Below are 23310 nucleotides of genomic sequence, written 5' to 3'. Positions count from 1 at the left end.
TTTCGATAGTTGTACAGATTTTTCTCAACATATCATATGTATATACCTCAGTGATATAAAAGATTATCTTTGCAGTTGATTTAACGTTTGAATGACCTTTTTTTAAAAGTTTTTCAAAATCGAGGTCAGCAGGGTCAGACACAATCATTCATTGTTTTGAAACACTCCGGCAGGGTCAAAAGAAACAGTTGTTGGCGCCGATGATGTCAGCAGTATGGCGAATTTCCGCCCCACCCGTGAGATTTAATTTGCTCTCGTCACGTCATGATCACATTGAACTGCTAGTGAACCGTGCTCAATATGTACCGGCTTCCGCTCTCTCCATCATCAACGACGATATATATCGGTGCCTGCCGTGCGAGGTCGTTTCAATGAAAAAGACGCACGCCACTGCCGTACCCGTACCTGAGAAAACTTGCCGTTTAAGGCAGATTTGCGATGATTGAATCAATACATCTACCTCATAATTCATGTACTCGAACGCACGGAATCAGTATGTGCTGGAGTTTGAAAAGTTTGGGTGCGGGGTATGATAATGATGATAATGAAAATGTTTACATCTGTACATGGATGATTAGATAACAAGACAAGGAAGAAGAAAAAAATCCAAAAAAATCGGCAGATTCACCGGGGGTCGAACCCGTGACCAGCCGATCCACAGTCAAACACCTTCAGCGTTGAACCGTCAAGGCTTTCATGTTGAAATGGAGATTTTATTCGTCTCTCATATGCAGTATGCAAACGAGCGCGCCACAATAGTGACAAGGTCGCGCAGGTGGCCAAGTGATTAGCCGAAATAGTTCAAAGTAATCGTATATTTCGATAGTTGTACAGATTTTTCTCAACATATCGTATGTATATACCTCAGTGATATAAAAGATTATCTTTGCAGTTGATTTAACGTTTGAATGACCTTTTTTTAAAAGTTTTTCAAAATCGAGGTCAGCAGGGTCAGACACAATCATTCATTTATTGTTTTGAAACACTCCGGCAGGGTCAAAAGAAACAGTTGTTGGCGCCGATGATGTCAGCAATATGGCGAATTTCCGCCCCACCCGTGAGATTTGCTCTCTTCACGTCATGAGCACATTGAACTAGTGAACCGTGCTCAATATGTACCGGCTACCGCTCTCTCCATCATCAACGACGATATATGTCGGTGCCGGCCGTGCGAGGTCGTTTCAATGAAAAAGACGCACGCCACTGCCGTACCCGTACCTGAGAAAACTTGCCGTTTTAGGCAGATTTGCGATGATTGAAACAATACATCTACCTCATAATTCATGTACTCGAACGCCCGGAATCAGTATGTGCTGGAGTTTGAGAAGTTTGGGTGCGGGGTATGATAATGATGATAATGAAAATGTTTACATCTGTACATGGATGATTAGTTAACAAGGAAAAAGTGAAAAAGCACGCATGCATAAAAACAACAGAGGCTAGGCTCCGGTCATGCATTTATCAGCCGCCCACTCTTCAGTTCATAAATATGCATGTGCGTTTATTTACATTTTGGCCTTCACCGGCCACCTCTAGGATAATTGACAAACTAAAATGAGTATTGCGAATGCTGATTGGCTGAGGCCGAAAGGTCCCCCGCAAGGATTATCATAACAAGGTAGTTGTCGCAGCCATCATGGCAAATCCACGGAAGTTTAGCGAAAAGATCGCTCTCCACAACCAAAAGCAGGCCGAAGAAACGGCAGCCTTTGAGGCAATAATGAGAGAAGTCTCAGGAGCGACAAAGGTAGGTTAAATCACTCTGATAGATATGTTGAAATGCCTGTACACGACCCATGTTTGCGTGATGAAAATTTCACTTTGCACTTGCATGTAGCGTTCTGTACAAAATGTACACTGTACATTCCGTGTGCATCGTCAGTATGGCTGCGTGCAGGGAGATGCAACTAATCTGATGATCTCTTTTGCAGGGGCAGGGACAGGGTTATCTCCAGAAGCAGCCTCAACAACTACATATTGCACAAAACTTGGGTGCATATCGAGGAGGTTCATTACCCAATGTCAACCAGTTGGGATCAAACTCGATAGATTTGCAGGTGAGTTGGACTGACTTGGTCTTGGAAGTTGGAGTAGGCCTAGGGCCTATATGTAGTAGCCTATAGGTGAACTTGAATGAATGTCATGGACATGGCTTCATCAACCGTGCTGGTGGTGCTGTCGCTGTCGTTCTTACACAGTAAGATTAAGAATGAACATAGTAAGAATGACTGCACCACCAGCATTGTGATTGTTGACAAAGTCTTGACAATGACATTCAACAAACGATTGTACATTGTATGTTATTGTGTTACTGTTGAGTGAGTTTAGTGCATAGATGTGGTGGTACATGTGCCCCAATCTTGCTCGCCAACACTGTTGGACTGGTTATTTAGCACCCTTGTGACGTAAGATTGTCTTCTTGTATATATAGACCCCTCTGGCTAGCTCTACTGTCTGCAGTGAGAGACAACTTTCAGGCATACCGGGCCTTGAATTGTGCATCAATTGGAACAATATACGGATCACTTCTCTCCTTTTCCCCTTTTGATCCGTAACGCTCAAGTGTGTGGAGGCCTTCAGAAGTGCACTTTGCTACAGGACATGTACCGTAATATAGTTGTCTGACTGAAGGGGTTTTGTTATTTAAAATATCAAATGTGTTTCACACAAACATACCCAGAACTCCCATCAAAACTTGTGGTTCCAAAAGGCTCTATAATTTTGTACCTTTGATTAGATTGCTTACTTAACCCGATTTTCCCATTATATCATTCAGAATGCATTACACAACCTAGAGGACATACAGCAAGGTAGACAGAGCTTGGTAGATAGATTGCATCGGGATAGAACTCGCCAGATCATTGGTCATAGGAGACCATTTCCTTTTGACAAAAGGGTATCCTTTTCTTGAAAGAAATTGAATGTCTGACAAGACAATTTCACCATGTAACGTGTCCTGGTTATGGTTTTATTACTATCAGTTGATTGGATTTTGAGTGTTTTAGGGGATTTTTCTGTTGTGTCACTATTTTCAGATCTTATTTGGTAATGCCTATCACCCAAAAAAAGTAATATTTTAATTCTGACGTATGAGATCAAATTAATTTACCTTGTTTGTCACATCTTTTTAATTGATAGGATTTAATGATCTTTCAACTGAATATGTTTTTGACCAGGTCTGCAAGTGTAGACATTTGTCAACAGGTGGCTCTACTAGAGATGTTGTGCTCAAGCTTTCCAAATGCAAAAGCTAAATTGAGACATAGCTGGACATACATACATTTTTTTGTAACAACATACATTGTGCTGTGGTGATGTTTAGAATAAAAACCTGTAACTTGACCCTGTCCATACATGTACATGTGTACTTGTGGTTGTCAAATACTGAGAATATTCCTTGACTGCCGTCTCAGGCTGACACGTCTCCGTATGGATCCACTTATCTTTCGCCGCCACCAGATACAAGTTGGAGAAGGTAAGACAAGTTGCTCTGTAAAATATTGTTTGGTTTGAATTTTGAGTCAGACGGGAACATGGAAAAATTTGACCTAGAACCATTGTACATGTACCATTCAGAATCCGAAGTGTCACCAGGACTTGTTATGGTGGAAGTTTGTTGATTGCAAATACTAGCATGAGCAGTAGCATTTCTTCCAATACTGAAAATTAGCATTGGGAGAAGTACTACTGCTTGTGCTAGCTTCGAAAACCATGCTGAGATTTTAATGCTGACATGCAACATGTTGTCGTTGATACTGATGACTATGTTTATGATAATTTTCATCCGATATAGGTAAGTGTAAGCTATTCTGTTAAAATGTCCAGTAATGAATTCCTAATGTATTTATTTTTGACTTGTAATGACATGACATTGTTGATGAAGAGAGCCAATAATTGGCAAATACATGAAATACTGGAGATGTACTGGAAACCACATTATTTTCTTGAGCCTTGTTACAATACAAGTTGCTGTTGTGAACTACATGTAGTAACTTGGACCAAGTATGGAAGGACTGCCCATGACATCAGCAGTTGAATCAGGGTAGCCAACACCACAGGCTGTCTCCTATAGTCATAATATCAGCATTCAATCAGTCTCCTGCTGCGTTGATCGGTGGTTGGTCTCTCGGCAGGACTCAGTCGTCAGAGGAAAACCTTGCTGTTGTTTGGCTGATTAGGGAGCCAGCTCTCCAACCCTTCTGTTCATTTGCTGAACTGGTTACATCACACTCTCATCTTTGGTGTCATGTCAGTTACCTCAAGGGGGGGGGGCAATCTCAATTTAGAGCATCCTTTTTCCCTGAGTTTTTGACTGTAGGGGAGTGTAAAAGCTAAGTGGCTGCATTCACCTCATGTCAATGCTGACCTTGACTGTAAAAGCCAGGTGCCTGGATCCACCTCATGTCAATGCGAATCTTGACAAAGCTAAGAGCTTGTATCTACTCATGACAAAGCTGACCTTGACTGTGAAAGCCTGGTGCCTGGATCCACCTCATGACAATGTGAATCTTGAAATTTATTGATTAAAGCTAAGTGCCTGTGTCAACCTCATGACAAAGCTGACCTTGACTGTAAAAGCCAGGTGCCTGGATCCACCTCATGACAATGTGAATCTTGACCTTAAAGCTGAGTGCATGGATCCACCTCATGACAAAGCTGACCTTGACTGTAAAAGCCAGGTGCCTGGATCCACCTCATGACAATGTGAATCTTGACATTAAAAGCCAAGTGCATGGATCCACCTCATGACAATACTGACTGTGATTGTAAAAGCCAATTGTCTGAATCCATCTATTAACTTACCCTGACTGTAAAAGTGCCTGATTCCAAAGAGCTTGAGTGTTTAAATTTTTAGTCCCTCGACTTTGTCCATGTCTAATTCATGTAGCAATAAACGCCAAGTGCCTAGATTGACATAAGAAGACATGTAACCTTGTCCTCGGCCAAATGCCTGGAATCTGATCAAACCAAGTATCCATGTACACATGTAGATGTAGCTGCCTGAATCAGTTTCTTGTTTCCAATACCATGCCTGAACGTATAGGCATGACAATTCAGCCCTGATAAATAATCGAATATCTAAAACTGGTTAGAATATTAGGATGGCTAGGAAAGTGTGCTATTTTCATAGAATTCTAATCATCACAATTCACATTGGAGACAACCTGTTTTGGCACGTACGGCATGTACATGGGTATGAGGGTGGTTTTCAAATGCTATTTGACGATCTGTCCAGGATGTAATCCAGTCTGCCTACCTCGCTTTGCTTCTACTTGCTGTCCTGAATACTGGCAGCCAGAGAGATACCCACTTAGCCTGACATCAACATGTCCTCGTTGCTATGGTGATTCCTATTTTACTCTGTTGCACAAATACATTTGCTCGTACATGCACGATACTGTATATTTGTCAGTCGGGCTTTTTCTAGTGAAAATAGCATCATGGCAGCCATCAGGTGGTACTATTTTTAGCAGCACATCCCTCACGTAAAATGTACAAATGAGCACTTGCAACACACTTGCAATAGATTATCATTGCATTGAGTACTACTCCCCCATATCTAATGATGCATCTAAAATATCCCCAAATATACCCACACAAAGGATAACTGCAGAATCTGTTTTGCATGTCTATATCAGTGCATGGCTAGCATATAATTGATTTTTCTGTGCATCCCATATTTGCCTCGCCATAAATATGCGGAGATTGTTTTTAAAATTTGTAGGTTGTTTATTGCATGATTGATATTATGAATCCTTGTCTCTTTTGATATCGATGTTGCTGTGGCCTTGTATCTGATTGACACTGACTTAGTATGCTATCAGTAGAAGATGGTATGAGAAAAGTTAACGGCAAAGAGCTACAGGTGCAAGCTGCATTATTAGGTTCCTTTACCGCATAGATCCTACAGGTGACAGTTGCTATTATTATAATCCCTGTTCATGGATGAACTGTATGGGTGCACAGAGAGCACATTTTTAAAAATGTTCCACCTGAGATTTCTGCCTCAATTTCCAATATTTCACGGTACCTGGTACATATTGATGAAGCAAGTCCTTTGCCCAAGCTACAAATTCTATTTACCTCTCCTCTGAGTCTGTGTTTACTTCCAATATTGATTTTCATACACTGTGCATTTTACACCAACAGTTCACTACTGTCATTCATATCAGCTGATGAATATGATATTAGTTTATTGCTACATTTATTGTTTATTTTGTCATGTCTATCACCAAAGTCTTTTATACATAAACAAGCTGTCATGGTTCACCTTATAAGGTGTTGCATCCATGACTGATTCGAATAAATGACGCAAGTTTTGCTTTGATCGCAGAGGAATTATTTTCTAAAAATCTGCCATGTTGGCTGTTGGGCTCTACCTCTAGACAACATTGAAACTGTCACATCATAATCTTTGACGTCACGCCATGTTCATGTAGTCATGTCGTGTGACATTTTGACGGCTTATATGGAGGACGTGTGATGCCTTACATGCAAGGTCACGACACCAAAACGGCAAAATAACCTCTGTTTGAGCAGAGGAATTGAAATTTAAGATTTGAAAGCTGATTACATAGCATGAAATTCTTGTCAGGTTGTATATAGGCATCTTGATTTTTCCTTAGCAAAGTATTTGTTGTACATTGTATTTTTCAGGCCATTTCAGCCCTCTGTTCTGGCTACTCTGCTCAGGTACTGGTAGATTTGAAAGCGATTTGGAGACTTGTTCTCCTTCCTCTTTGCAAGACCCATGTGCATATTCAGATTTGAACGATATGATTCCATGACCTCGTAGTTGCACCCCAGATTATAACTTTAGGGGTACCGGTAACCTTCTCTGATTCTTGAGGAATCATGGGGACATTCACCCAAAAAAGTGGTGAGCTCCTGTGTGTCTTTGGGCCATTTCCTCCCAACATGCCTGAAGCACGTTGACAAATCCCAGATCTTCCCAATGATTCCCTTCTCATGATATTGAAATCCTACCTTTATCTCAGGAGAGGATGGATGCCTCTTCCATGTATAAAACAAGGCGCTGCTCAATGTATTCCCTCCTTTGAATACCATACCACCTTTTCTGTAAATCTGTTTCCTTATCTGAAGTCAAAATTCGACACTCCACCCAGTCACTTGAAAAGGAGGCTACTTAAGTAAATGCTTACTATGTGTCCTAGAGAACATGATAATCTTAAACTTGCATGAGTTATGAAACCATTAATGATGAATGATGCTCTGCTTATGCTGCATGGCCTACCCAAAGTCAAAGGACACTGTGACTATAGATACCACCCTTAGAGAGAATTTGGGGATATGGAAATTGTTGTCTATCCGACAACTTGGCTATCTTCCAAGCAATTCTAGCTAAAAACTTAACCGGTATTAAAACAACTTCATGTACTTAGAGCACTTTTCCTCCTTGATGGGTCGCAGGTGAATCACAGACATAGAAAGAAATGTTTTAGTGCCTGGCTTGTTCATGCATACAGTGAAAATATCTTAAAACCGTTTGAATTCTTCTAAATTTTTCCTGTATCTCATGATATTTTCAACATTCTCATTGCAGAACCAACTCGGACTCGGCATTACATACGAGTGCAAACTCGCCTTCAGCCTCGATGGAGCACTTAGGACCAACTACACCACCAGCAAATAGAAGAGGTGAGACGATATGTGTGAATATAACGTCTTGATGCCAGATTTTGAAGTTATTGTATCCTGCACTTTATAGTTCCTCATTATCTTCAAGAACACATTGGTGAATGGATTGATCGGTTCATGAATTGTTTTCTTGAAGATCCCTTGTGATGTCATCAGGTCATTTCTAACTGTCCAGGTTGCCCTCTTGCGTGGTGACTGGGAACTAATCTATTCCCTGACATTTTTATATTTACATTTATATATTTTTTATTTAAGTCACTGTTAATATGGGAACAAAACTATTCATGCCTATAAAGCTATTCTTGTATTCTGATCTAAGCTGTAGTGTAACCTGCAGTCACCAACTTAAATGATCAATAATGCTGTTCCTGATTGATCCTCCCACTGCTTGCCATGTCCTCCCTCTTGGTGATTTCATTTCACTGCCTGATAAGCTACTAGGTGACACAAAAAATATCATATACTTTCGATTTTGAATACCTCCCAAAATATGAATATATTTTACTAAATTACTGCCACATGCTTGTAGCTGAGAATGAGATCAAGGATACCTCTGGATCAGATTGTTGATGGGGCCTTCTAATTAATGAAAATAATGTTCAAAAACTACACAGGCTTGTTGTGTAGGGAAAGTATCCTTTTGGATCGGCTGATCTCTCTATTCAGTCATAGTATGGTTGTGTTTATCATGGATTGATTTTGATTATTCGAATCAACTGTATATACTATCAAAGATTCAAACATCAAAAGGTCTTCTTGTGTTTCATGAAGTACAAAGATGACAAGAACATACAAAGTTTACATCTATCTACCAGTCTATAAACATATTGATTTCCTCTAAAGCACATATCAATAACCATGGTTTAGTAGCTTGCTGATTATTGAAATTCGAAACTCGATTTCACCGAGGAATTTTTCAACATGTGATGTGTCTTCAGTTCACGTCAGATGTGTTTGTGCACTGATGCATGTAAAACCATTGAAGTTTCAAAGGGAACCTGCATCGCTTTCAATCAGTAAACATTTCTCTGGGAATTTGATCCTGAAAGAATTTTACATGCAGGGCAGTACCATCTGTTGAAGCAACAGCAATTGTTTGCAACTGTGGCTCCCATACGAGGGGAAACTTGTGCCCAAGGGGGTAAAATGTTTAGATAAATACATTTTTGTAGATGCATAGAGTACTTCACATATTTTCTTTTTTCATGCTATGCTTGCTGTATACATGTCGAGTTTAACTTGATACTGATAGATAGCATGAATAAAAAGAAAATATGTAAAGTCCAATCCCTTCCACATGCAAGTCTTTTTTTCCTTTCCAGCATTTCTCGGTGATTCAATTATGGCAGAAAATGCAGTGCTCAAGGGATACATAGATCCGAGAAGGGTGAGTGGGTCTCTAGTCTAGTAAACCTCATTAGTGTAAAGTACATGATTAATATTGATAATGCTGGGCTTAGACAGGCAGGGATCGATTGTCATGGTCGCAGCGTTCCCTCTGTTAGACTTGCTCATTTGATAATAACAGAGGAAATGAGCTGAACTAAAGTGGCAATATCATATGGCGATGTTTCTCAATTTTAACAAAGTTCTGTATGGTGACTATTGTCGTTATTGCGTTGTAACCGTTACTGGTTTCTTAATGCTTTCGTATCTTCTCCTGTGATGCAGTTTGTATATGAACCACAGCCCCTCACAAAATTGAAGCAAAAACGCTCATCCCGCCATGGAGGAAGAATATTCCCTGGAGAATAACTTTCTCCAGAGTGCAGAGCAAACGAATAAGAAGAACCTTGATCACCATTTCAGTAAAGCCTGATAACATGACTCAGTTAGTTTGAAGGTTATCATCTTTTTCAGCAGTTGATGCAGTCAAGACCGAAGTCGTGTGAAGTCCCTGGAATAAAGTAAGTGGCCAGTCAAAATGTACATACTGACTTCCATCATGTTTTAACTTTGCAAACTTTTACAAGATAGGATTGGGAGATTTCATCCTAAATTTCTGCTGTTCATCTTTTCAGCATTTACCCCTCTGCAGAACAAGAATCCACTGTAGGTCACATCCCAATATCGAACAACACCGGCTCATTACCCGATCTCACAAGTATACACTTTCCGTCGCCCTTAGTCACTCCGCTAGATGCTGAAGACCAGACGTACAACCAACAGCAGCAGCAGTCACAGCAACAGAGCCAACAGCAGTCTCAGCAGCAGCAACAGCAAGGACAGCAGCAGCAGCAACAACAGGGACAACAAACTAGTCCTACGAGTCTGTCACCAACGTCTGTTCATCACTTGTGTAAGTCTCGGTCCATCTGTCTTCATGCCCTGTCATGGACTTTGCAGTTGTTGCACCAAAAGTGCCGAAGTAGAGTCTAGCCGTAGGAATGATAGCAATTGAACCCTGCTGTACTCGCTTTGTATGATATTGATTTGCATGGCCTTATGTGATTCAGGTCTGCTATGGGAGGATGCCAATGACTTGTCATCAGAGTCATTCAGTTCCTTTTCCAGTAATCTGCTCTTGGATTGATTGAAGTGTAACTGAATTGTCAATTTCATTGCAGCTACTGGACCAGTGCGACAAACTCAGCAAACAAGCCCGATATCTCGGAGACGCCATGTGCATACAGCACCTAGCCCGTTAATTCTTGGTAGCCCCACACACATGAGACAGAATCAGGTACGTGTTGTAACGGTTGAAACTATTTTAGTGCATATGTTATATGGCTGCAGAACATGGTCATAATGACAGGAGCAACTTATAAAGATTATGACATGTCAGTTTGAAGATCAGTGCTGACAAGTATATGGGTTCTTTCATGAATGTTTATCACTTGATTGGTTTGCAGAACTTGAACCTGCCTGAGGCACCCAATTCCAAGGTAATACCCCTACTGCCCATACCAGTTTTCACGCCTTGGCACGGGTAACCATTGAAGTCTTCCACTTTTCCACTTTTCAAAATCATGCAAACGTTATTGGTCCTGTCAGAGGCACTTTTGTTGGTGGTTGATGAATTTGAAATGAGCAAAAGTTGCCTGATTGTCGTGCCCACGTCCTGCGAGCCCTTCACCATGTATAGCTGGTAAATGTAGTTGTAATACTAATGTTACTGTGTACATTGCGTTGACAGTTCAAAGTAGATGTGTTGACTAGTTTAGTTGTGTGTACTGCCCTTAATCAAAAGGATCTTATAAATGCATGCATGTATTGTTTGGTTGTTGTTTGAACTGTTACTGGTGAAGTATCAAGACCTCCAATTAGATAAGTTGCATTCCAGTGAGCCCTCAAAGATCGAGTGGAATACGAAACATTTGTAAATATTTTGCCATCCTTGTAAATTCTTCCGAGCAGTTTCAATCCTGATGTGGATTCCTTAGCACTGCTTTAATGGATGTGTGCTTGGAGTTTCCTAATTCATGTTCATTGGTATGGACAAAGTCAAACATTCTAACGATCCAACCTCAGTGATTTAAGAGTTTGGCATTGCCTACAGGATAAATGATAATGTACATCATAACATCTTCACCACAAAAGCTTTAGAATAGCAAATCATTGAGTATGAACACATGTACATGTAGTTGCTACATTTGAAAGTTCAAAAATCATTAGAGCTAGCTAGCTGGTCATTAAGAGTTGGTTGTTCGGTAGTACTCCTCTCAGTTTACCTTGCCGGCAGTTTGTTTATAAGTGAAATCTTACAGCTTGGAACACAGTCTTTACAGCAACTGGAATCAGTTACACAACTATCAAATGAGATGTCTGTCCAGAGACTTGACTTTGTCCTGGTGCTGGGCTGCTTTGAAATACATTTGCAACTTTCCTCCCGCAGAAATTTGAGGCTTCTGATCCAGTTACCAATTTAAGCCAATCAAAAACCTGTGATCATTATTGCCATGCTGTCTGTGCGGAGGTTTACATGATATGGGTCTTCTGATTGTCCAATACAAGCTGGATGACTACTGTTCAATGTTTTGCCTAACATGTGATTGAGAGGTGTACTACTAAAAATCTGAGAGGAAATTCAACGCAGTATGACGTCTTGTTGTATGTAGACCGTCTGTGAATTCAGGATTTGTCAGTATTATGTATTTTGTTGAAACCCAAGTAAAAGTCCACTCGATGTGCTTTGCATGTGTATGTTGTTTCCATTCAGGTGCACAGTGTAGATGGTAATAGATTGACAGTTGACCGGTTACCCCCGTATTATAACTTCTCCCAGCAAATGCAGCCATTACAACAGCCTCAGCCAGCGAGCCCCCAACCACCAGTCATTACGGTACATACTACTCAGGTCAGTCCGACTTTAAACATATGAATACTTTATCCATATGAGGCATGTGGGTATTAAAGGCACTAGAAAATGGCTCTTCTTTCTCGAATCTATATTTCCTGAAAGTGTCACTGGAAATTCATTTTCAGTTGGCGGGTATCCATGCATTGATTGTTTTGTCTCCCGAATTCCATTTAAATTTGTGTCAAAAGTTGGAGGGAAAAAGTCATTTCCTGACATTTTTCTGATGTACCCATCGATGGCCCTCATGGAAAAAGTAAATTTCTCTATCGGCTTTGTTTTTTTCTCTAGATGACTATCAGTCTCTAGAATTGATGTTGATACCCCTGCATATTATCATACCCCCCCCCCCCCGAAAGTATTCTGCATTAAAACTATTGGTACAGAACTTAACATTCATTCTGGAAATTTGGCCATTTTCCCAAACTAAACTAGTGCTTGCCGTTTTTGCTCTCAGAATGTCTTCCATGGAGGATTAAATGAACTTCCGGTTGGGGTGTTGATGCCCGCCACCTTTGAGCAGGTATCCAATTGTGGCAATGGCTGTGTGCTTTGGTGTGAATGATGATGATGAATGAGTTGTCTGCGAATCCATATGCTTTGCTAATTCACCTAGTTGCCCCACTTTTGGCTTGCTTCAGAAACAACTTAATCATTCAGGAACTTGAATCTCGCTGTAGATCATGACATTTTGCTTCAACAATTTATTTTTTTGCTTCAATCTCACCACAGTTCGTTTGACTCATTGCGGCAGACTCTCAAGAAATCTGGAAGTAATTAGCCTTGATCTTACGGTCGTGTTCAGCAAGGCCCAAACTTATTTTATCACTGCCGAACCATCACCAACCACCTATTTTGGAATCAGCTACAGTCAGGTGCCTGGGATATCTTTGACACGTTCCTGATGCCTCAAATTGAAAACAAGTGTTCTGTCACATTTTTGATATGATGTTATCTTCAGAGGTTGGTTGTTAATGACCCGACCTGCAACAAGGTATGAAATAATCATCCCTTGTCTCTGTTAAAAAACTCCATTGCATGCGGGATGCTTCAGTCAACATAGTTTTAATGATAAACATAGTTTGGGCGATCGGAAAGCTGTTTTACCTGAAATGTATGTTTGAATAGTCTGTTGCACTTTATACTTTACATTTGACTCCAATGGCTTGAAATGATCTTAATTCCAAAACCACTTTTCTTTCAGGGCTCAATGACTCAGTACCGAAATAGTCAAAGTCGAGACACATGTCAGTCGCCGACGTCGCCACACTCACAATCATCCTATTCACCGTCTCAGTCACCTGGGTTACCACCAGGTTTACCGCCGTTACCGCAGCCCCCGCCCCCGTCGACAGGCATGACAGGCAGCAATACGTCATATTCAGACGCGTACTACACAAATGCATTACAACACCAGTTCGAGCAGTTTAATATGGTAAGTTCAACGGAGATTATCAGTTTTAGAATTGCTTGCACCAGGAAGCGTTTCCTGAAACATATGAAGGGTCGCAGGAGTTAGGTGTTGGCAGTGGCAGTGGTGAACCTATGGCAAAATGGTTCGGAGTATACCTTCTGAAGTCTAAAGACAGCTACATGTATAATCGGATGGGCCGATGTCATTGCTTATCAGAGCACAAGGAAAGTGTTTTCAGGTTCTCTTGGTACATGTACATGAAGGTCAAAGATAAACTCTCGATCAATGTTCTGACAATCTTTGATTATTAAGGGCAGTAATCATGAAATAGCGGATGACTTTCTGCGTACCAGAGCAGAGGATGACCACAAATGGGAGAGTTTTGTAAAGGGATTATGATAGCTTTGTCTTCTCTTCAGCTCCAGGGTGATACCGCATCATTGACAAACGATGTATATACAACATTAAACAATGATGCGTATGCCAAGGCGGCTTTAGAACAACTGACCCAGGTGAGATCAGTCATGATCCATCTCACTATCATTTCATTGGCAAGGTCTAGAAATGCATAACAGTTCAAGTGATCAGCCCATCTTCTTTGTCTTCATTCATCTATGGCAAAACAGAGCCATCGGTGCCAATATATACACTTTGTCACCTAAGAACCAAGTCTGAAGGAGAAAGTCTTGTGGACTGACCACTTTGAAATGTTCAACCTCTGTGTAGTGACTGTCAATAGTGCTCACTATATTGAGGTTGGAATGGCAGCTGGGCACCTGAATTGTCCATTTCTTAACCTGTAGACATCCCTTGGGGTCTTTTTGCTTGGCGTATCAGTACAGTCATGATGAATGGTTTTGTTGACATCATTGTATTTACAGCCCATTACGCGTCTTATTTCATCACTCATTTAACTTTCATACGCCCTTCCACCTTAGCACAAAATTGTGTAAACAGTGGACCCAATTTTCTCCCATATGCATTTCATCATTGCACAACCATCCAACGCCTTGTCCTATTCACCAAGTCCCACGCTGTGTTCGGCACCATTTTGGATCATATTCCTAAACTGATTCACCGAACATTTTTGAAACGAGCTGAGCAGGTGTGTGCAAAGTTGAGCAGGGCACAGGAACTTTGTGAAGGGGACAAAGTATTGAATGGTTTTGTGTGAGGATGATTGTTATGGGTGAAAATCTGGTCAACAATTCACACCAGCTCGGTAGGGTGAAAGGAATATTGTCATCCGCTTGTTTGGTACCTCCATCTGTATCAGTATGTATGGTGATGCTTTTTTTGATTTGGTGTCTTTTCTTTCACAAACTTTTTCTCACTGATAGATCAGGGCTCTTCATCCCCCACAGGTGAATGAAAAGCTTTGTGTTCCCTGCATGTGACAGTTTTATAATTCTCTCTCGATGAACATTTCTTGTCAAACTGTGGGGAGATGATGTGATGATGTGTCAGCTTTGACTTTAATTTCCGCTTGGCGTTATCTTCTTCCATTAAGCCTATGAAAATTAACATCATGTTAAGTATCACCAAATTTATGACCAACTTGTTTCGAACAACTAAGCCCTGGACATCTAAAGTTGTCGTGCCTATATTGTGAAATAGCTGGTCAAAGTTCAGGCTGTTATGACACATCTAGAGTGGTAAGTTGGACCACTCATCGTCTTAATTACCTTTTTGGCGATTGTGGTATTGCTGATATATCATGTATTATCAATGTCTTCTCACTCTCCTTCCAGCTGCAGGACAATCAGCCGACGACGACAGTGAACAACAATGGTCTTTACAACCTCGGCCAGATTAGCAACCTACAGTTCTCACAAGCAAACATGCATGGCCTGTCGAGTAGCCAGGAGTTCCAACAGAATCAGTTCTATAGCCAGTCACCCCAACAGCCTATCTCCCCGCAACAATCGACGCCCTCACCTCACATGCACCAGCAGATGTCGCCACAGATGTCTCCGCAGCCTCAACAGGTGCAGACCCCAACCAGTAAAATACCAGACATTGTGTTGACAGGTAGGTTCATGATATGAGAAACTAAGTTAGTCCAAACTGATAACTTTTTCCAAGCAATTTCCAGATTAACAATATCAAAATGTGATAGAACTAATGTGACCGGTTTACCATTTGATAAAAAAGTTCCAATTGGTTAAGAAGACTTTTCACTTGGTGTGTTGAATACCCCATCACGTCTGTAAATCATAAATTCAGTGTAAGATGGACGGTATCCAAGATTGCTACTTGCTCTATGTCCATGTACATGATTTCAAATGTTTCTTTACTTCTTCCAGGGGCAGAAGATTTTTCTCGACAGGACTTCGCCAAAGATATAAGTAACGCAATGGCTAACATGACCGATACTTTTGACACTGACTTTTTCTGTGGGGATGACCCGTTAAAAGTGGGATTGGATCCGTTAGACTTTAATGAACTGCAGATGTTAACAGATCCCAGTTTAGTCACAGATCCAGCAACAGAGGACAGCTTTCGATTAGACCGGTTGTGAAATTTTGAGACCGGGAAGCCTCTTTTTGATGATGACCCGTGAGAGCTGCATGCTGCACGTGGGAACCAGTCATCCTAAAAGGCCCCCGGTCGAACGGTACGAAGGGAAGAGATGAACCAAAAAGACACTGTGGAATATTTGGTTGCTGCCAATGGAGACGCCACACAAATCTGGCTTAGCAGCATTGGTGCTTTTTGAAATGTTAACTCTCTTCCCCATTGTGACTTCCTGTAAACTTGGACCGCTACCCAAGTAAATACTGAAAACAAATAATTGAGGGATGCATGGTGTGCTTCAGATTGTGAACAGATTGTTTTGTTCTTAAGATATGCTGGTCATAGTGGAAAGTGTGGTTGTGTATATGATAGAAAAGAGTATATCACCTCCCAAAGGCATTTATGGCTGGCTTATTGAATCACTTTTAGCATGTACTTGGCCTTTGTCTAATCTTGACCATAATCAAGGTTGTAGTGACATTTGGCGGGCAGCTGTGAATATGATCAGAGTGGTTTAATTTCGAAGCATTGTTTCCCAGAAGACCTGTGGAAACATCATGGTTGCTTTGAAACAATCATTGTTGCCAGGATGTCATGACATTGATGCAGTTGCTGTGTGTCTTGGCTGGGGTAGTTGCATTTCTATACATGTACATTTCTGAATATTTTCTAATGGATTATCTAAGATAATGAATTCTGTGGTTGTGTTTACGTGTTGGACTTGTTTGATAAAGTTATATAGGTATCTCGACAGCTTTAGTACATTGTACAGTAGAAGTTCACTGAGATTTGGGCTAGGCCAGAAGTTGTCATTGTTAGAAATATTCCTTGAGAACTTGATGCCAATATAAAGCAAATTTGGTCTTTGTACATATAGGAGTTTCCTATTTAGTGAAATTTAGAATGAACCTAATTAAGACTACTGTTGCCATCAGCTTGCATGGATGAAGGTTTGAAAAATGACACATGCATTGTTTGAATGATGTTGTCTGCCGAGTGCTATTTGGTTCACCATGTGGCTAATCAATTGGATCAGCTGACAAGTAGAATTACCATGAACTACATTGTTGTCATTTCCATCTGATTGAAAAAAATACTCATTTCTTCAGAATCTTTGGAATGAAAGATATGAAAGACTTAATAGCCTGTGATATGTTCAAATGGGGTATTTGTACTGTAGATATAGTGAAATAGAAAGTCATTCCTTGAAGTTGAATAGGCCCTATTTTTTTCATTCTTGCCTCAGCTACATCGGGCACCAGAAATTTCTTTCTGCTCTTTGGATTTGGGAAAATCAACAGTGAGATTCAGTGATAGTGTGGGAGGGAAAATACTTCTACTTAATCATTTTGATGTAGCATTCAAGAAGCTGGGAACTCTAGTGTCATTATTGCTGAAAACCTTGAACAGTGCAATTCTCAAACTTGCAATAAGGTAACGAATTAGTTCTTATAAGTTAAACAAACAAGAAAAATGTACTAGCATGTCTGGGTATCTCCCCAGTTTGCATTAGAATTCCACATGTCACATTAGTACAGAATTTCTTGGTTGGCTATGGAGTCCTTGTGGTGTGGCAAGCACAGAAGTCAATATTGGTTTCATTCTAGCCCTGTAGTTAATGTATACCTGTGAGTGATTTCTTTCTGTGGTATATTTAGAAGTGTTAACACAACCGATCGTTTTTCTAGTGGTAAACAGCCAAAGTTTCCGATTGTAGAGCTGTAGAAACTAGAAATGGTGGAATCACTAGAACTGCCTCAATGGCAATGATGTTAATTTTCTAAACCTGTTACTTGATGTTGTTTTGTATAAGAGTCAATATTGTGGTTGGATATCTAAGTTACAGCATCATTTGACTTGAGTTTTTCAAGAATGTTTTATATTTTGAATTCTTTTGACAATTAGCACTTTTTTACGGTTTTCCTCTCAAACTGATGTTCACTACCACTACGCCTCACTGCATTGAGTCGTTGACAAATCCGTCATTAAGTGATATCCCTCAAGTCATCTTCTAACGAAGTGAAATGAAAATGCTTTGTCAGGCCTGTAGCTACATTTTGGTCAGGGAGGGGCAAAACACATTTTTGGGTGACCTTTGGGGTTCCAACCCCCCAGCCTTTGGCGATGGCCCTGCTTGTTTCTCATCAGTCGATAGCATATTTTTCTTCAGTTAGCCGAGAGATATCACAAGATGAAGTTTAAATTGTCATTCTGTCCACGGATAGCACTGCACCACTCAGTCTTTACTTTTTCAGAAAACTTGTTTAGATTTTATAACCCAATTTGCATTGGTCAGTGTTGCATGTGGTGTAAACAATTTTGTGATGCGTTATGTATGGCAAGCCATATAGGTGTACAGTAAAGTTATCGAAGTGGAAATATTTAGTGTTGTTCTCAAATTTTGATACTTTATCCAAAAACATTACTTTGTATAAAACTCATGCAAATGTATAGTGAATATATGATGATTTTCGCCGATTTCTGGCTTGTATAGTTCATGTGATGTGTACAGTAGATCTTAGTAATGTTTTAGTATTGTATTGTACGAGGAAACTGTTCAAGGACTGGGAAGGTCACTGTTATTAATGTGAGAGCAATTAATATCATTCGTAAAGGAGGCACATATCTGTGATTCTGACATTATTAAGATGCAGTTCCCAGTGAAACAACTAGAATTAGATTTTTCATCATTTTCTTTCTGAAATTTGACATAGTGTGTCTGCTCAGTACATGCGGTAGTGCGGGCTGTTGACAAAGTATCTCTGATATGGCATTTATGATGACTCGATAGTCTTAATCCATCCCTCTTAATACAGGACTTTTCGTTGTTATCCAAGATTCAACCGCAGCTCCACCACGTTGTGATGAAATATCACACTTTTGGGCCAATGAAACATACTGATGAATCCTGACTCAGAAAAGGTTGGAGGGTTGGGTCACGTCATGTCCCTCGGTATTGTCGTACACGTGTGATCTGTTACTGCAGCTGAGCCCTGCATGAGCATGGTAAGTAGTGTATTGAGCAGGCATACATTACTTATTTCACCTTTTGTTAAAGGAAAACAACATTCTCTTCCTGTGACAATGGTACATTCATGAAGCAGGAAATCTGTCCTCACAGTAAACTTTGACCCAAAGTCCTTGAATTGGTGGGCACTAGATTGAAGGGGGAGACGGTTGGTGCTAAGCTTTTGAAAGTTGTAAACATTGTTTAAATTGCCCCGATTAATTGCCCTTTAAATCATGAGTCATGTGATGATTAGTGCTTACTTTGTAGGGATGTGGGCTTGGTTGCTCAAAAAGGGTAAAAGTAAATAAACCAATTGACTGCCACTGTACAGCTCTCCCACATTGACCTTGGTCAAAGCACTTTACAACAATTGTCCCTCTTATTAGTCTCCACTGAGGAACTCCGGGAAAGAAGTTATTTGTGCACCATTCACTTGGGCTCTGTGACCAGATGGTTTTGAACCTCTGACCCTCGGGTTGTGATTCTGACAGCTAACCAGGGCACCATCACACATGGGTGTCAATTACTGTTCTTACATGTAGCTGAGGCTTATCCTTAGCAGCGACTAATATCCTCGTACACATAATGAGCAACCAAGCCCGAAATTCTGCTGGGATATTTAATGTGTTGTTGGGTTGGAAGTCAACTTGCCATGTATTTTCTGTTTATCCTTGTATATAGTATTACTGTGTGTCCCCAGGAGTCGCCTCCTATTTTTACCCTTTTCTGGTGTATATGTCAGTACAATTCTATTCTAGAGGGACGGTGAGTTGTTTTAGAGCAGTGCTATTTTTTGTTAATGATTACTGGTTAATTGACATACATTTAGTGATACAAGGCACGTAGTATCTCACCAGTGAGATGATAATACATGTACAAGTAGTTTTGACACTTTAAAGTCAATCTCACAAAAAGTAAAGGAAATTCTTATCAAAATTCAGAAATTAATTTTTCTCAGTTTTCTCAATTTTGAGATAGAGATTGCCATTGCTGAGGCATACCTTCCGGCCTTCTGGAACAGTGCGATATAATTTATGTCTGTGTGACCAAAGTATGCTCTTTTGTTGCAACTCCTTGGCAGCGACAACAAGTTGTAAATCATCTAGTTTATACCTACATGTAGATATCAAATGTTGGTAGACTGCTCAAAGTTGAGAATATACCAGCATCATAGCATAAGCTCACACTCGTGAGCTGGAATTCAGGTCACGTTCAATAGCATTTGACACTGAATTACAGTGAAACACCTGGCCAGATCTTATTCTGAAGACAGGGTAGCCTATTTCGATAATACATGTAGGTTGGTTTGACTAAAAAAATATGTCACTCAACGCTTTGTTTCTCATGCAATTGAAATTCCCAAATCCTGTTTGTCAATAATATATATGTAGTTGCTTGCATGATTGAAAGTACCATTGTGCTTTCGAAAGCATGAGAGGCAATGGGTCTGTCCTTAGTCATATGATAAACTGGTATAATCGTATACAACTAGGCTAGCAACACTGTTATTTTTCTCGGTAAATTCTTATTCTGCAGTAATTTGATAAGGACTCGGGAATTCTTAGGGGGGAGTTCCAAACTTACACACATGTCCCCCTAGTCCTTTTCTTGTAATCTTAAGTATGGTGCTGGTCCAGTTTGTGTGTGGTGGACCAGGGCCAGTGTAGACCTACCAACCCCTGACAATTTTTCTTTCAATTCTTTCTGTAAAAAGCCATCTTTTTGATGTTGTCTGTCAAAAGTTGTGTAAATATTCCGTCAGTTGTGAGATATTCACTATTAAAGGCTGAAGTTTGTACATTTCTATGGTGTAGCTCTTGATTTCAAATTACGATCGACTCTTCCGTGTTAAAATGTCATGTGCACAATTCATTGATACTGCCACTCTAGCGAAATGATGTCTTAATCGAGCCTGTCTGTAGGAAATTTCAGGTCTGTTTCCTAACTGTGTGTTATGAACAGAGTATGCTAGAATTGGATAAATACTCTTTTAAGTTTTCACTGAGGACAGTCGATGAGTTGAAAGTAATCATCCTACAAAATCTTGTAAACCAAGTCCTCAGTTGTGTTTCAGATAATGAAATCAGGGAATCGACCAACAAAATGTCAACTGCATCAAATTGATGAAATCGGCTGTTATCAAGTTGACATCATAAGACATCTTTTTGACTCCAAAGGATTTTGTATTCGATTGTAGTGGATTTCTGTGTGTTAGAGGACATATTTGTTATCTCACACGAAGTGCAGCACTCTGTGAAGCTTTATTTCTGTGTGTAAGAGGATATAATTGTTATCTTAGTACCAGTACAGCACTCTGTGAAGATTTTGTCACATACCTGTCCATAATGTATATAATTGAATGAGACATACTGTGTTTACACAATTAAGCTGGTGGAGAGGTGCAAGTGCAGAAGGCCGATTTTACATGTAATTGTCCTATGTGTAACAAGATGTGGCTCAACTGACTTAATAGTGTTGACACAATATGTTTTTGTTTAGAAGCGTCAGTCGGTGAAGATTCATTTGTAAAATCTAACAACTACTTAAGAGTTTGTTTACCCCTGTGATTAGTCAACTAAAATTTGTGACAGCCAGTAGTAATTCACCATAGTCTTCTTTGACACTTTCCAGGATTGCATCCTGTCAAAGTGAGGGCATGATAATTGTCTGTTTTGCGCTGACTTGGTTCTTGACTTCAAAAACATGCAGAGTAGATAGTGATCCTATTCTTACATGAAGCTTAGATGGGACATTGGTGTGTAGTCCTTCAGGCAATGTTCAACTATTTGTATATAATTGTGAAATGAAATTGATTCATTTTATTTTAAGAAAATATTTCTGGTTCGAAAAGCATGGACAGAATCATGGTACGGGATAAGATTTGATGCCACTGGTGAAAAAAATAATAATGTTTTTTTACGGTGGTGTGGATAGCATTGTTCCTGTTTATATTTATATAGTTTAAACCGATGATTATTTCGAGGTGAGGCATTGAATTGTGCAAACGGAACCAGATTAACAGAGTATTTAATTACAAATTTTTAAAAATAATTGGTTTAAAAAATGAAATATTTTTTTGATTTTTTTCAAATTTTTGGAGCTTTTGTTGATTTGATCAATCATATTGTGTGGCTGTGTGTTCTTTTTTGATCTGCAGGATCGCAAGTAATGATCATTTCTGTTTGTTACATTTATGTTTAAGTACTGCTATTTAAAAAAAGATATGTTGACAAATGACTAAATTTTAATCACTAAATCATGGCTGGTGATATTAATTAATAATATCCTAGATTGCATGAATGTTAATATAATGAGGAACATTTTAGAGCCAACTCAAAATTGACAATGTCTAATGAATTTTTGATTCTGGTCAAGTCGATAGCCAAAGATTCTGTATTTTACAGTGCAGTTTCCTTTTAGATCACATTTAGGATAGATCACCCGGGGAAGAATAATCCATATATCACATACACATGTAGAAGTGCACTATGATACATGACATCTTTGTCTTTTTTCTTGACCGCATACATACATCACTTCCCCGGTTCACTCTTCAGACAGTTGGTTGTGAGAATTTATGAAGATTTAAATTGTACAGATATATGCTCTATGGAAACTATCATAATAGATCATAGAAATCCTTTTTCACAGTGATATAGTGGACAAACTTCTTCACATGCAGATACTAAATGGTTTCTCAATAAACTGATTTTGCAGATTTCAAATATGTGCTAATTAGTGCTGTACTCTAATTCTGAGTCCACCTTAAATGTGGCATCACCATTGAAACCAATGGATTGGCAACATTGGTCAGTAGCCTCTTTTCATGCCCTAAAATAAGGTCATCTAAATCATCAGCTGAGTTCAATTTGTTTTTGAGAAATAACTGCATGTAACTCGTATGAAGTGCTGAGTCCGAGTTGTAGAGATTGTCCTCAGTGCTTATCGCTTGAAACATTGTTGCTGTTGCATATAACTAGGGATACACTTTATTGCCTCTGATTTAATCATGTCTTGATATGTTGTTTTGTTATGTATACTTAAAATTGTCAAAAGAATAAAACAACATAAACATTATGCTGGCATTAGTTGTTCAATTTGATGAATTTAGATGCAAAGGGAACTGCCGATAAATGGCATCCCGAAAAAGTTGCAACTGTGGAATTGAGAACCCCCCCCCCCCCCAATCTTTTTGGAATTGTTTTGTCAGACAGGGTCTCTATGAACACCAGTGTTTAGTAGCAGTCCTAAAGTGTAGTGTCTTCGGAATTACCATACAGGAATGTAGCTGGAGGCAAGGCCAGGCACTCCCGTCATTCAGTAGACCATACACCCATCAAAGGGAAAGGACACATTGGCTGGTCTCCTTTGCTACTTGCACAGGGTCTATCAAGATTTTCATGGTTTTGCACT

General features: G+C 39.8%; 1 protein-coding gene across 5 annotated transcripts; it reads left to right on the top strand.

Moving 5' to 3' along the window:
• The first annotated feature begins 1617 nt into the window (after positions 1 to 1617).
• Positions 1618 to 22974, top strand: LOC135483283 (CREB-regulated transcription coactivator 1-like). Of its 5 annotated transcripts, none has more exons than XM_064764017.1 (15): positions 1618 to 1747; positions 1932 to 2057; positions 2777 to 2896; positions 3414 to 3475; positions 6658 to 6693; positions 7565 to 7659; positions 8982 to 9046; positions 9523 to 9566; positions 9681 to 9958; positions 10227 to 10342; positions 11819 to 11956; positions 13161 to 13391; positions 13790 to 13882; positions 15122 to 15401; positions 15677 to 22974. In XM_064764017.1, exons 1-15 carry the CDS (start codon positions 1637 to 1639, stop codon positions 15889 to 15891), a joined length of 2010 nt encoding a protein of 669 aa, XP_064620087.1. In that variant the 5' UTR covers positions 1618 to 1636; the 3' UTR covers positions 15892 to 22974. The 5 variants fall into 5 exon arrangements, with proteins under 5 accessions (XP_064620087.1, XP_064620086.1, XP_064620088.1 ...); XM_064764016.1 differs by having other exon boundaries at positions 9520 to 9566; XM_064764018.1 differs by lacking the exon at positions 6658 to 6693 and having other exon boundaries at positions 9520 to 9566.
• The last annotated feature ends 336 nt before the right edge of the window (positions 22975 to 23310 follow it).

The sequence above is a fragment of the Lineus longissimus genome, chromosome 2 (assembly GCF_910592395.1).
Source record: "Lineus longissimus chromosome 2, tnLinLong1.2, whole genome shotgun sequence".
Classification (NCBI taxonomy): Eukaryota; Metazoa; Nemertea; class Pilidiophora; order Heteronemertea; family Lineidae; genus Lineus; species Lineus longissimus.
This window is presented reverse-complemented; position numbering and strand designations above follow the sequence as displayed.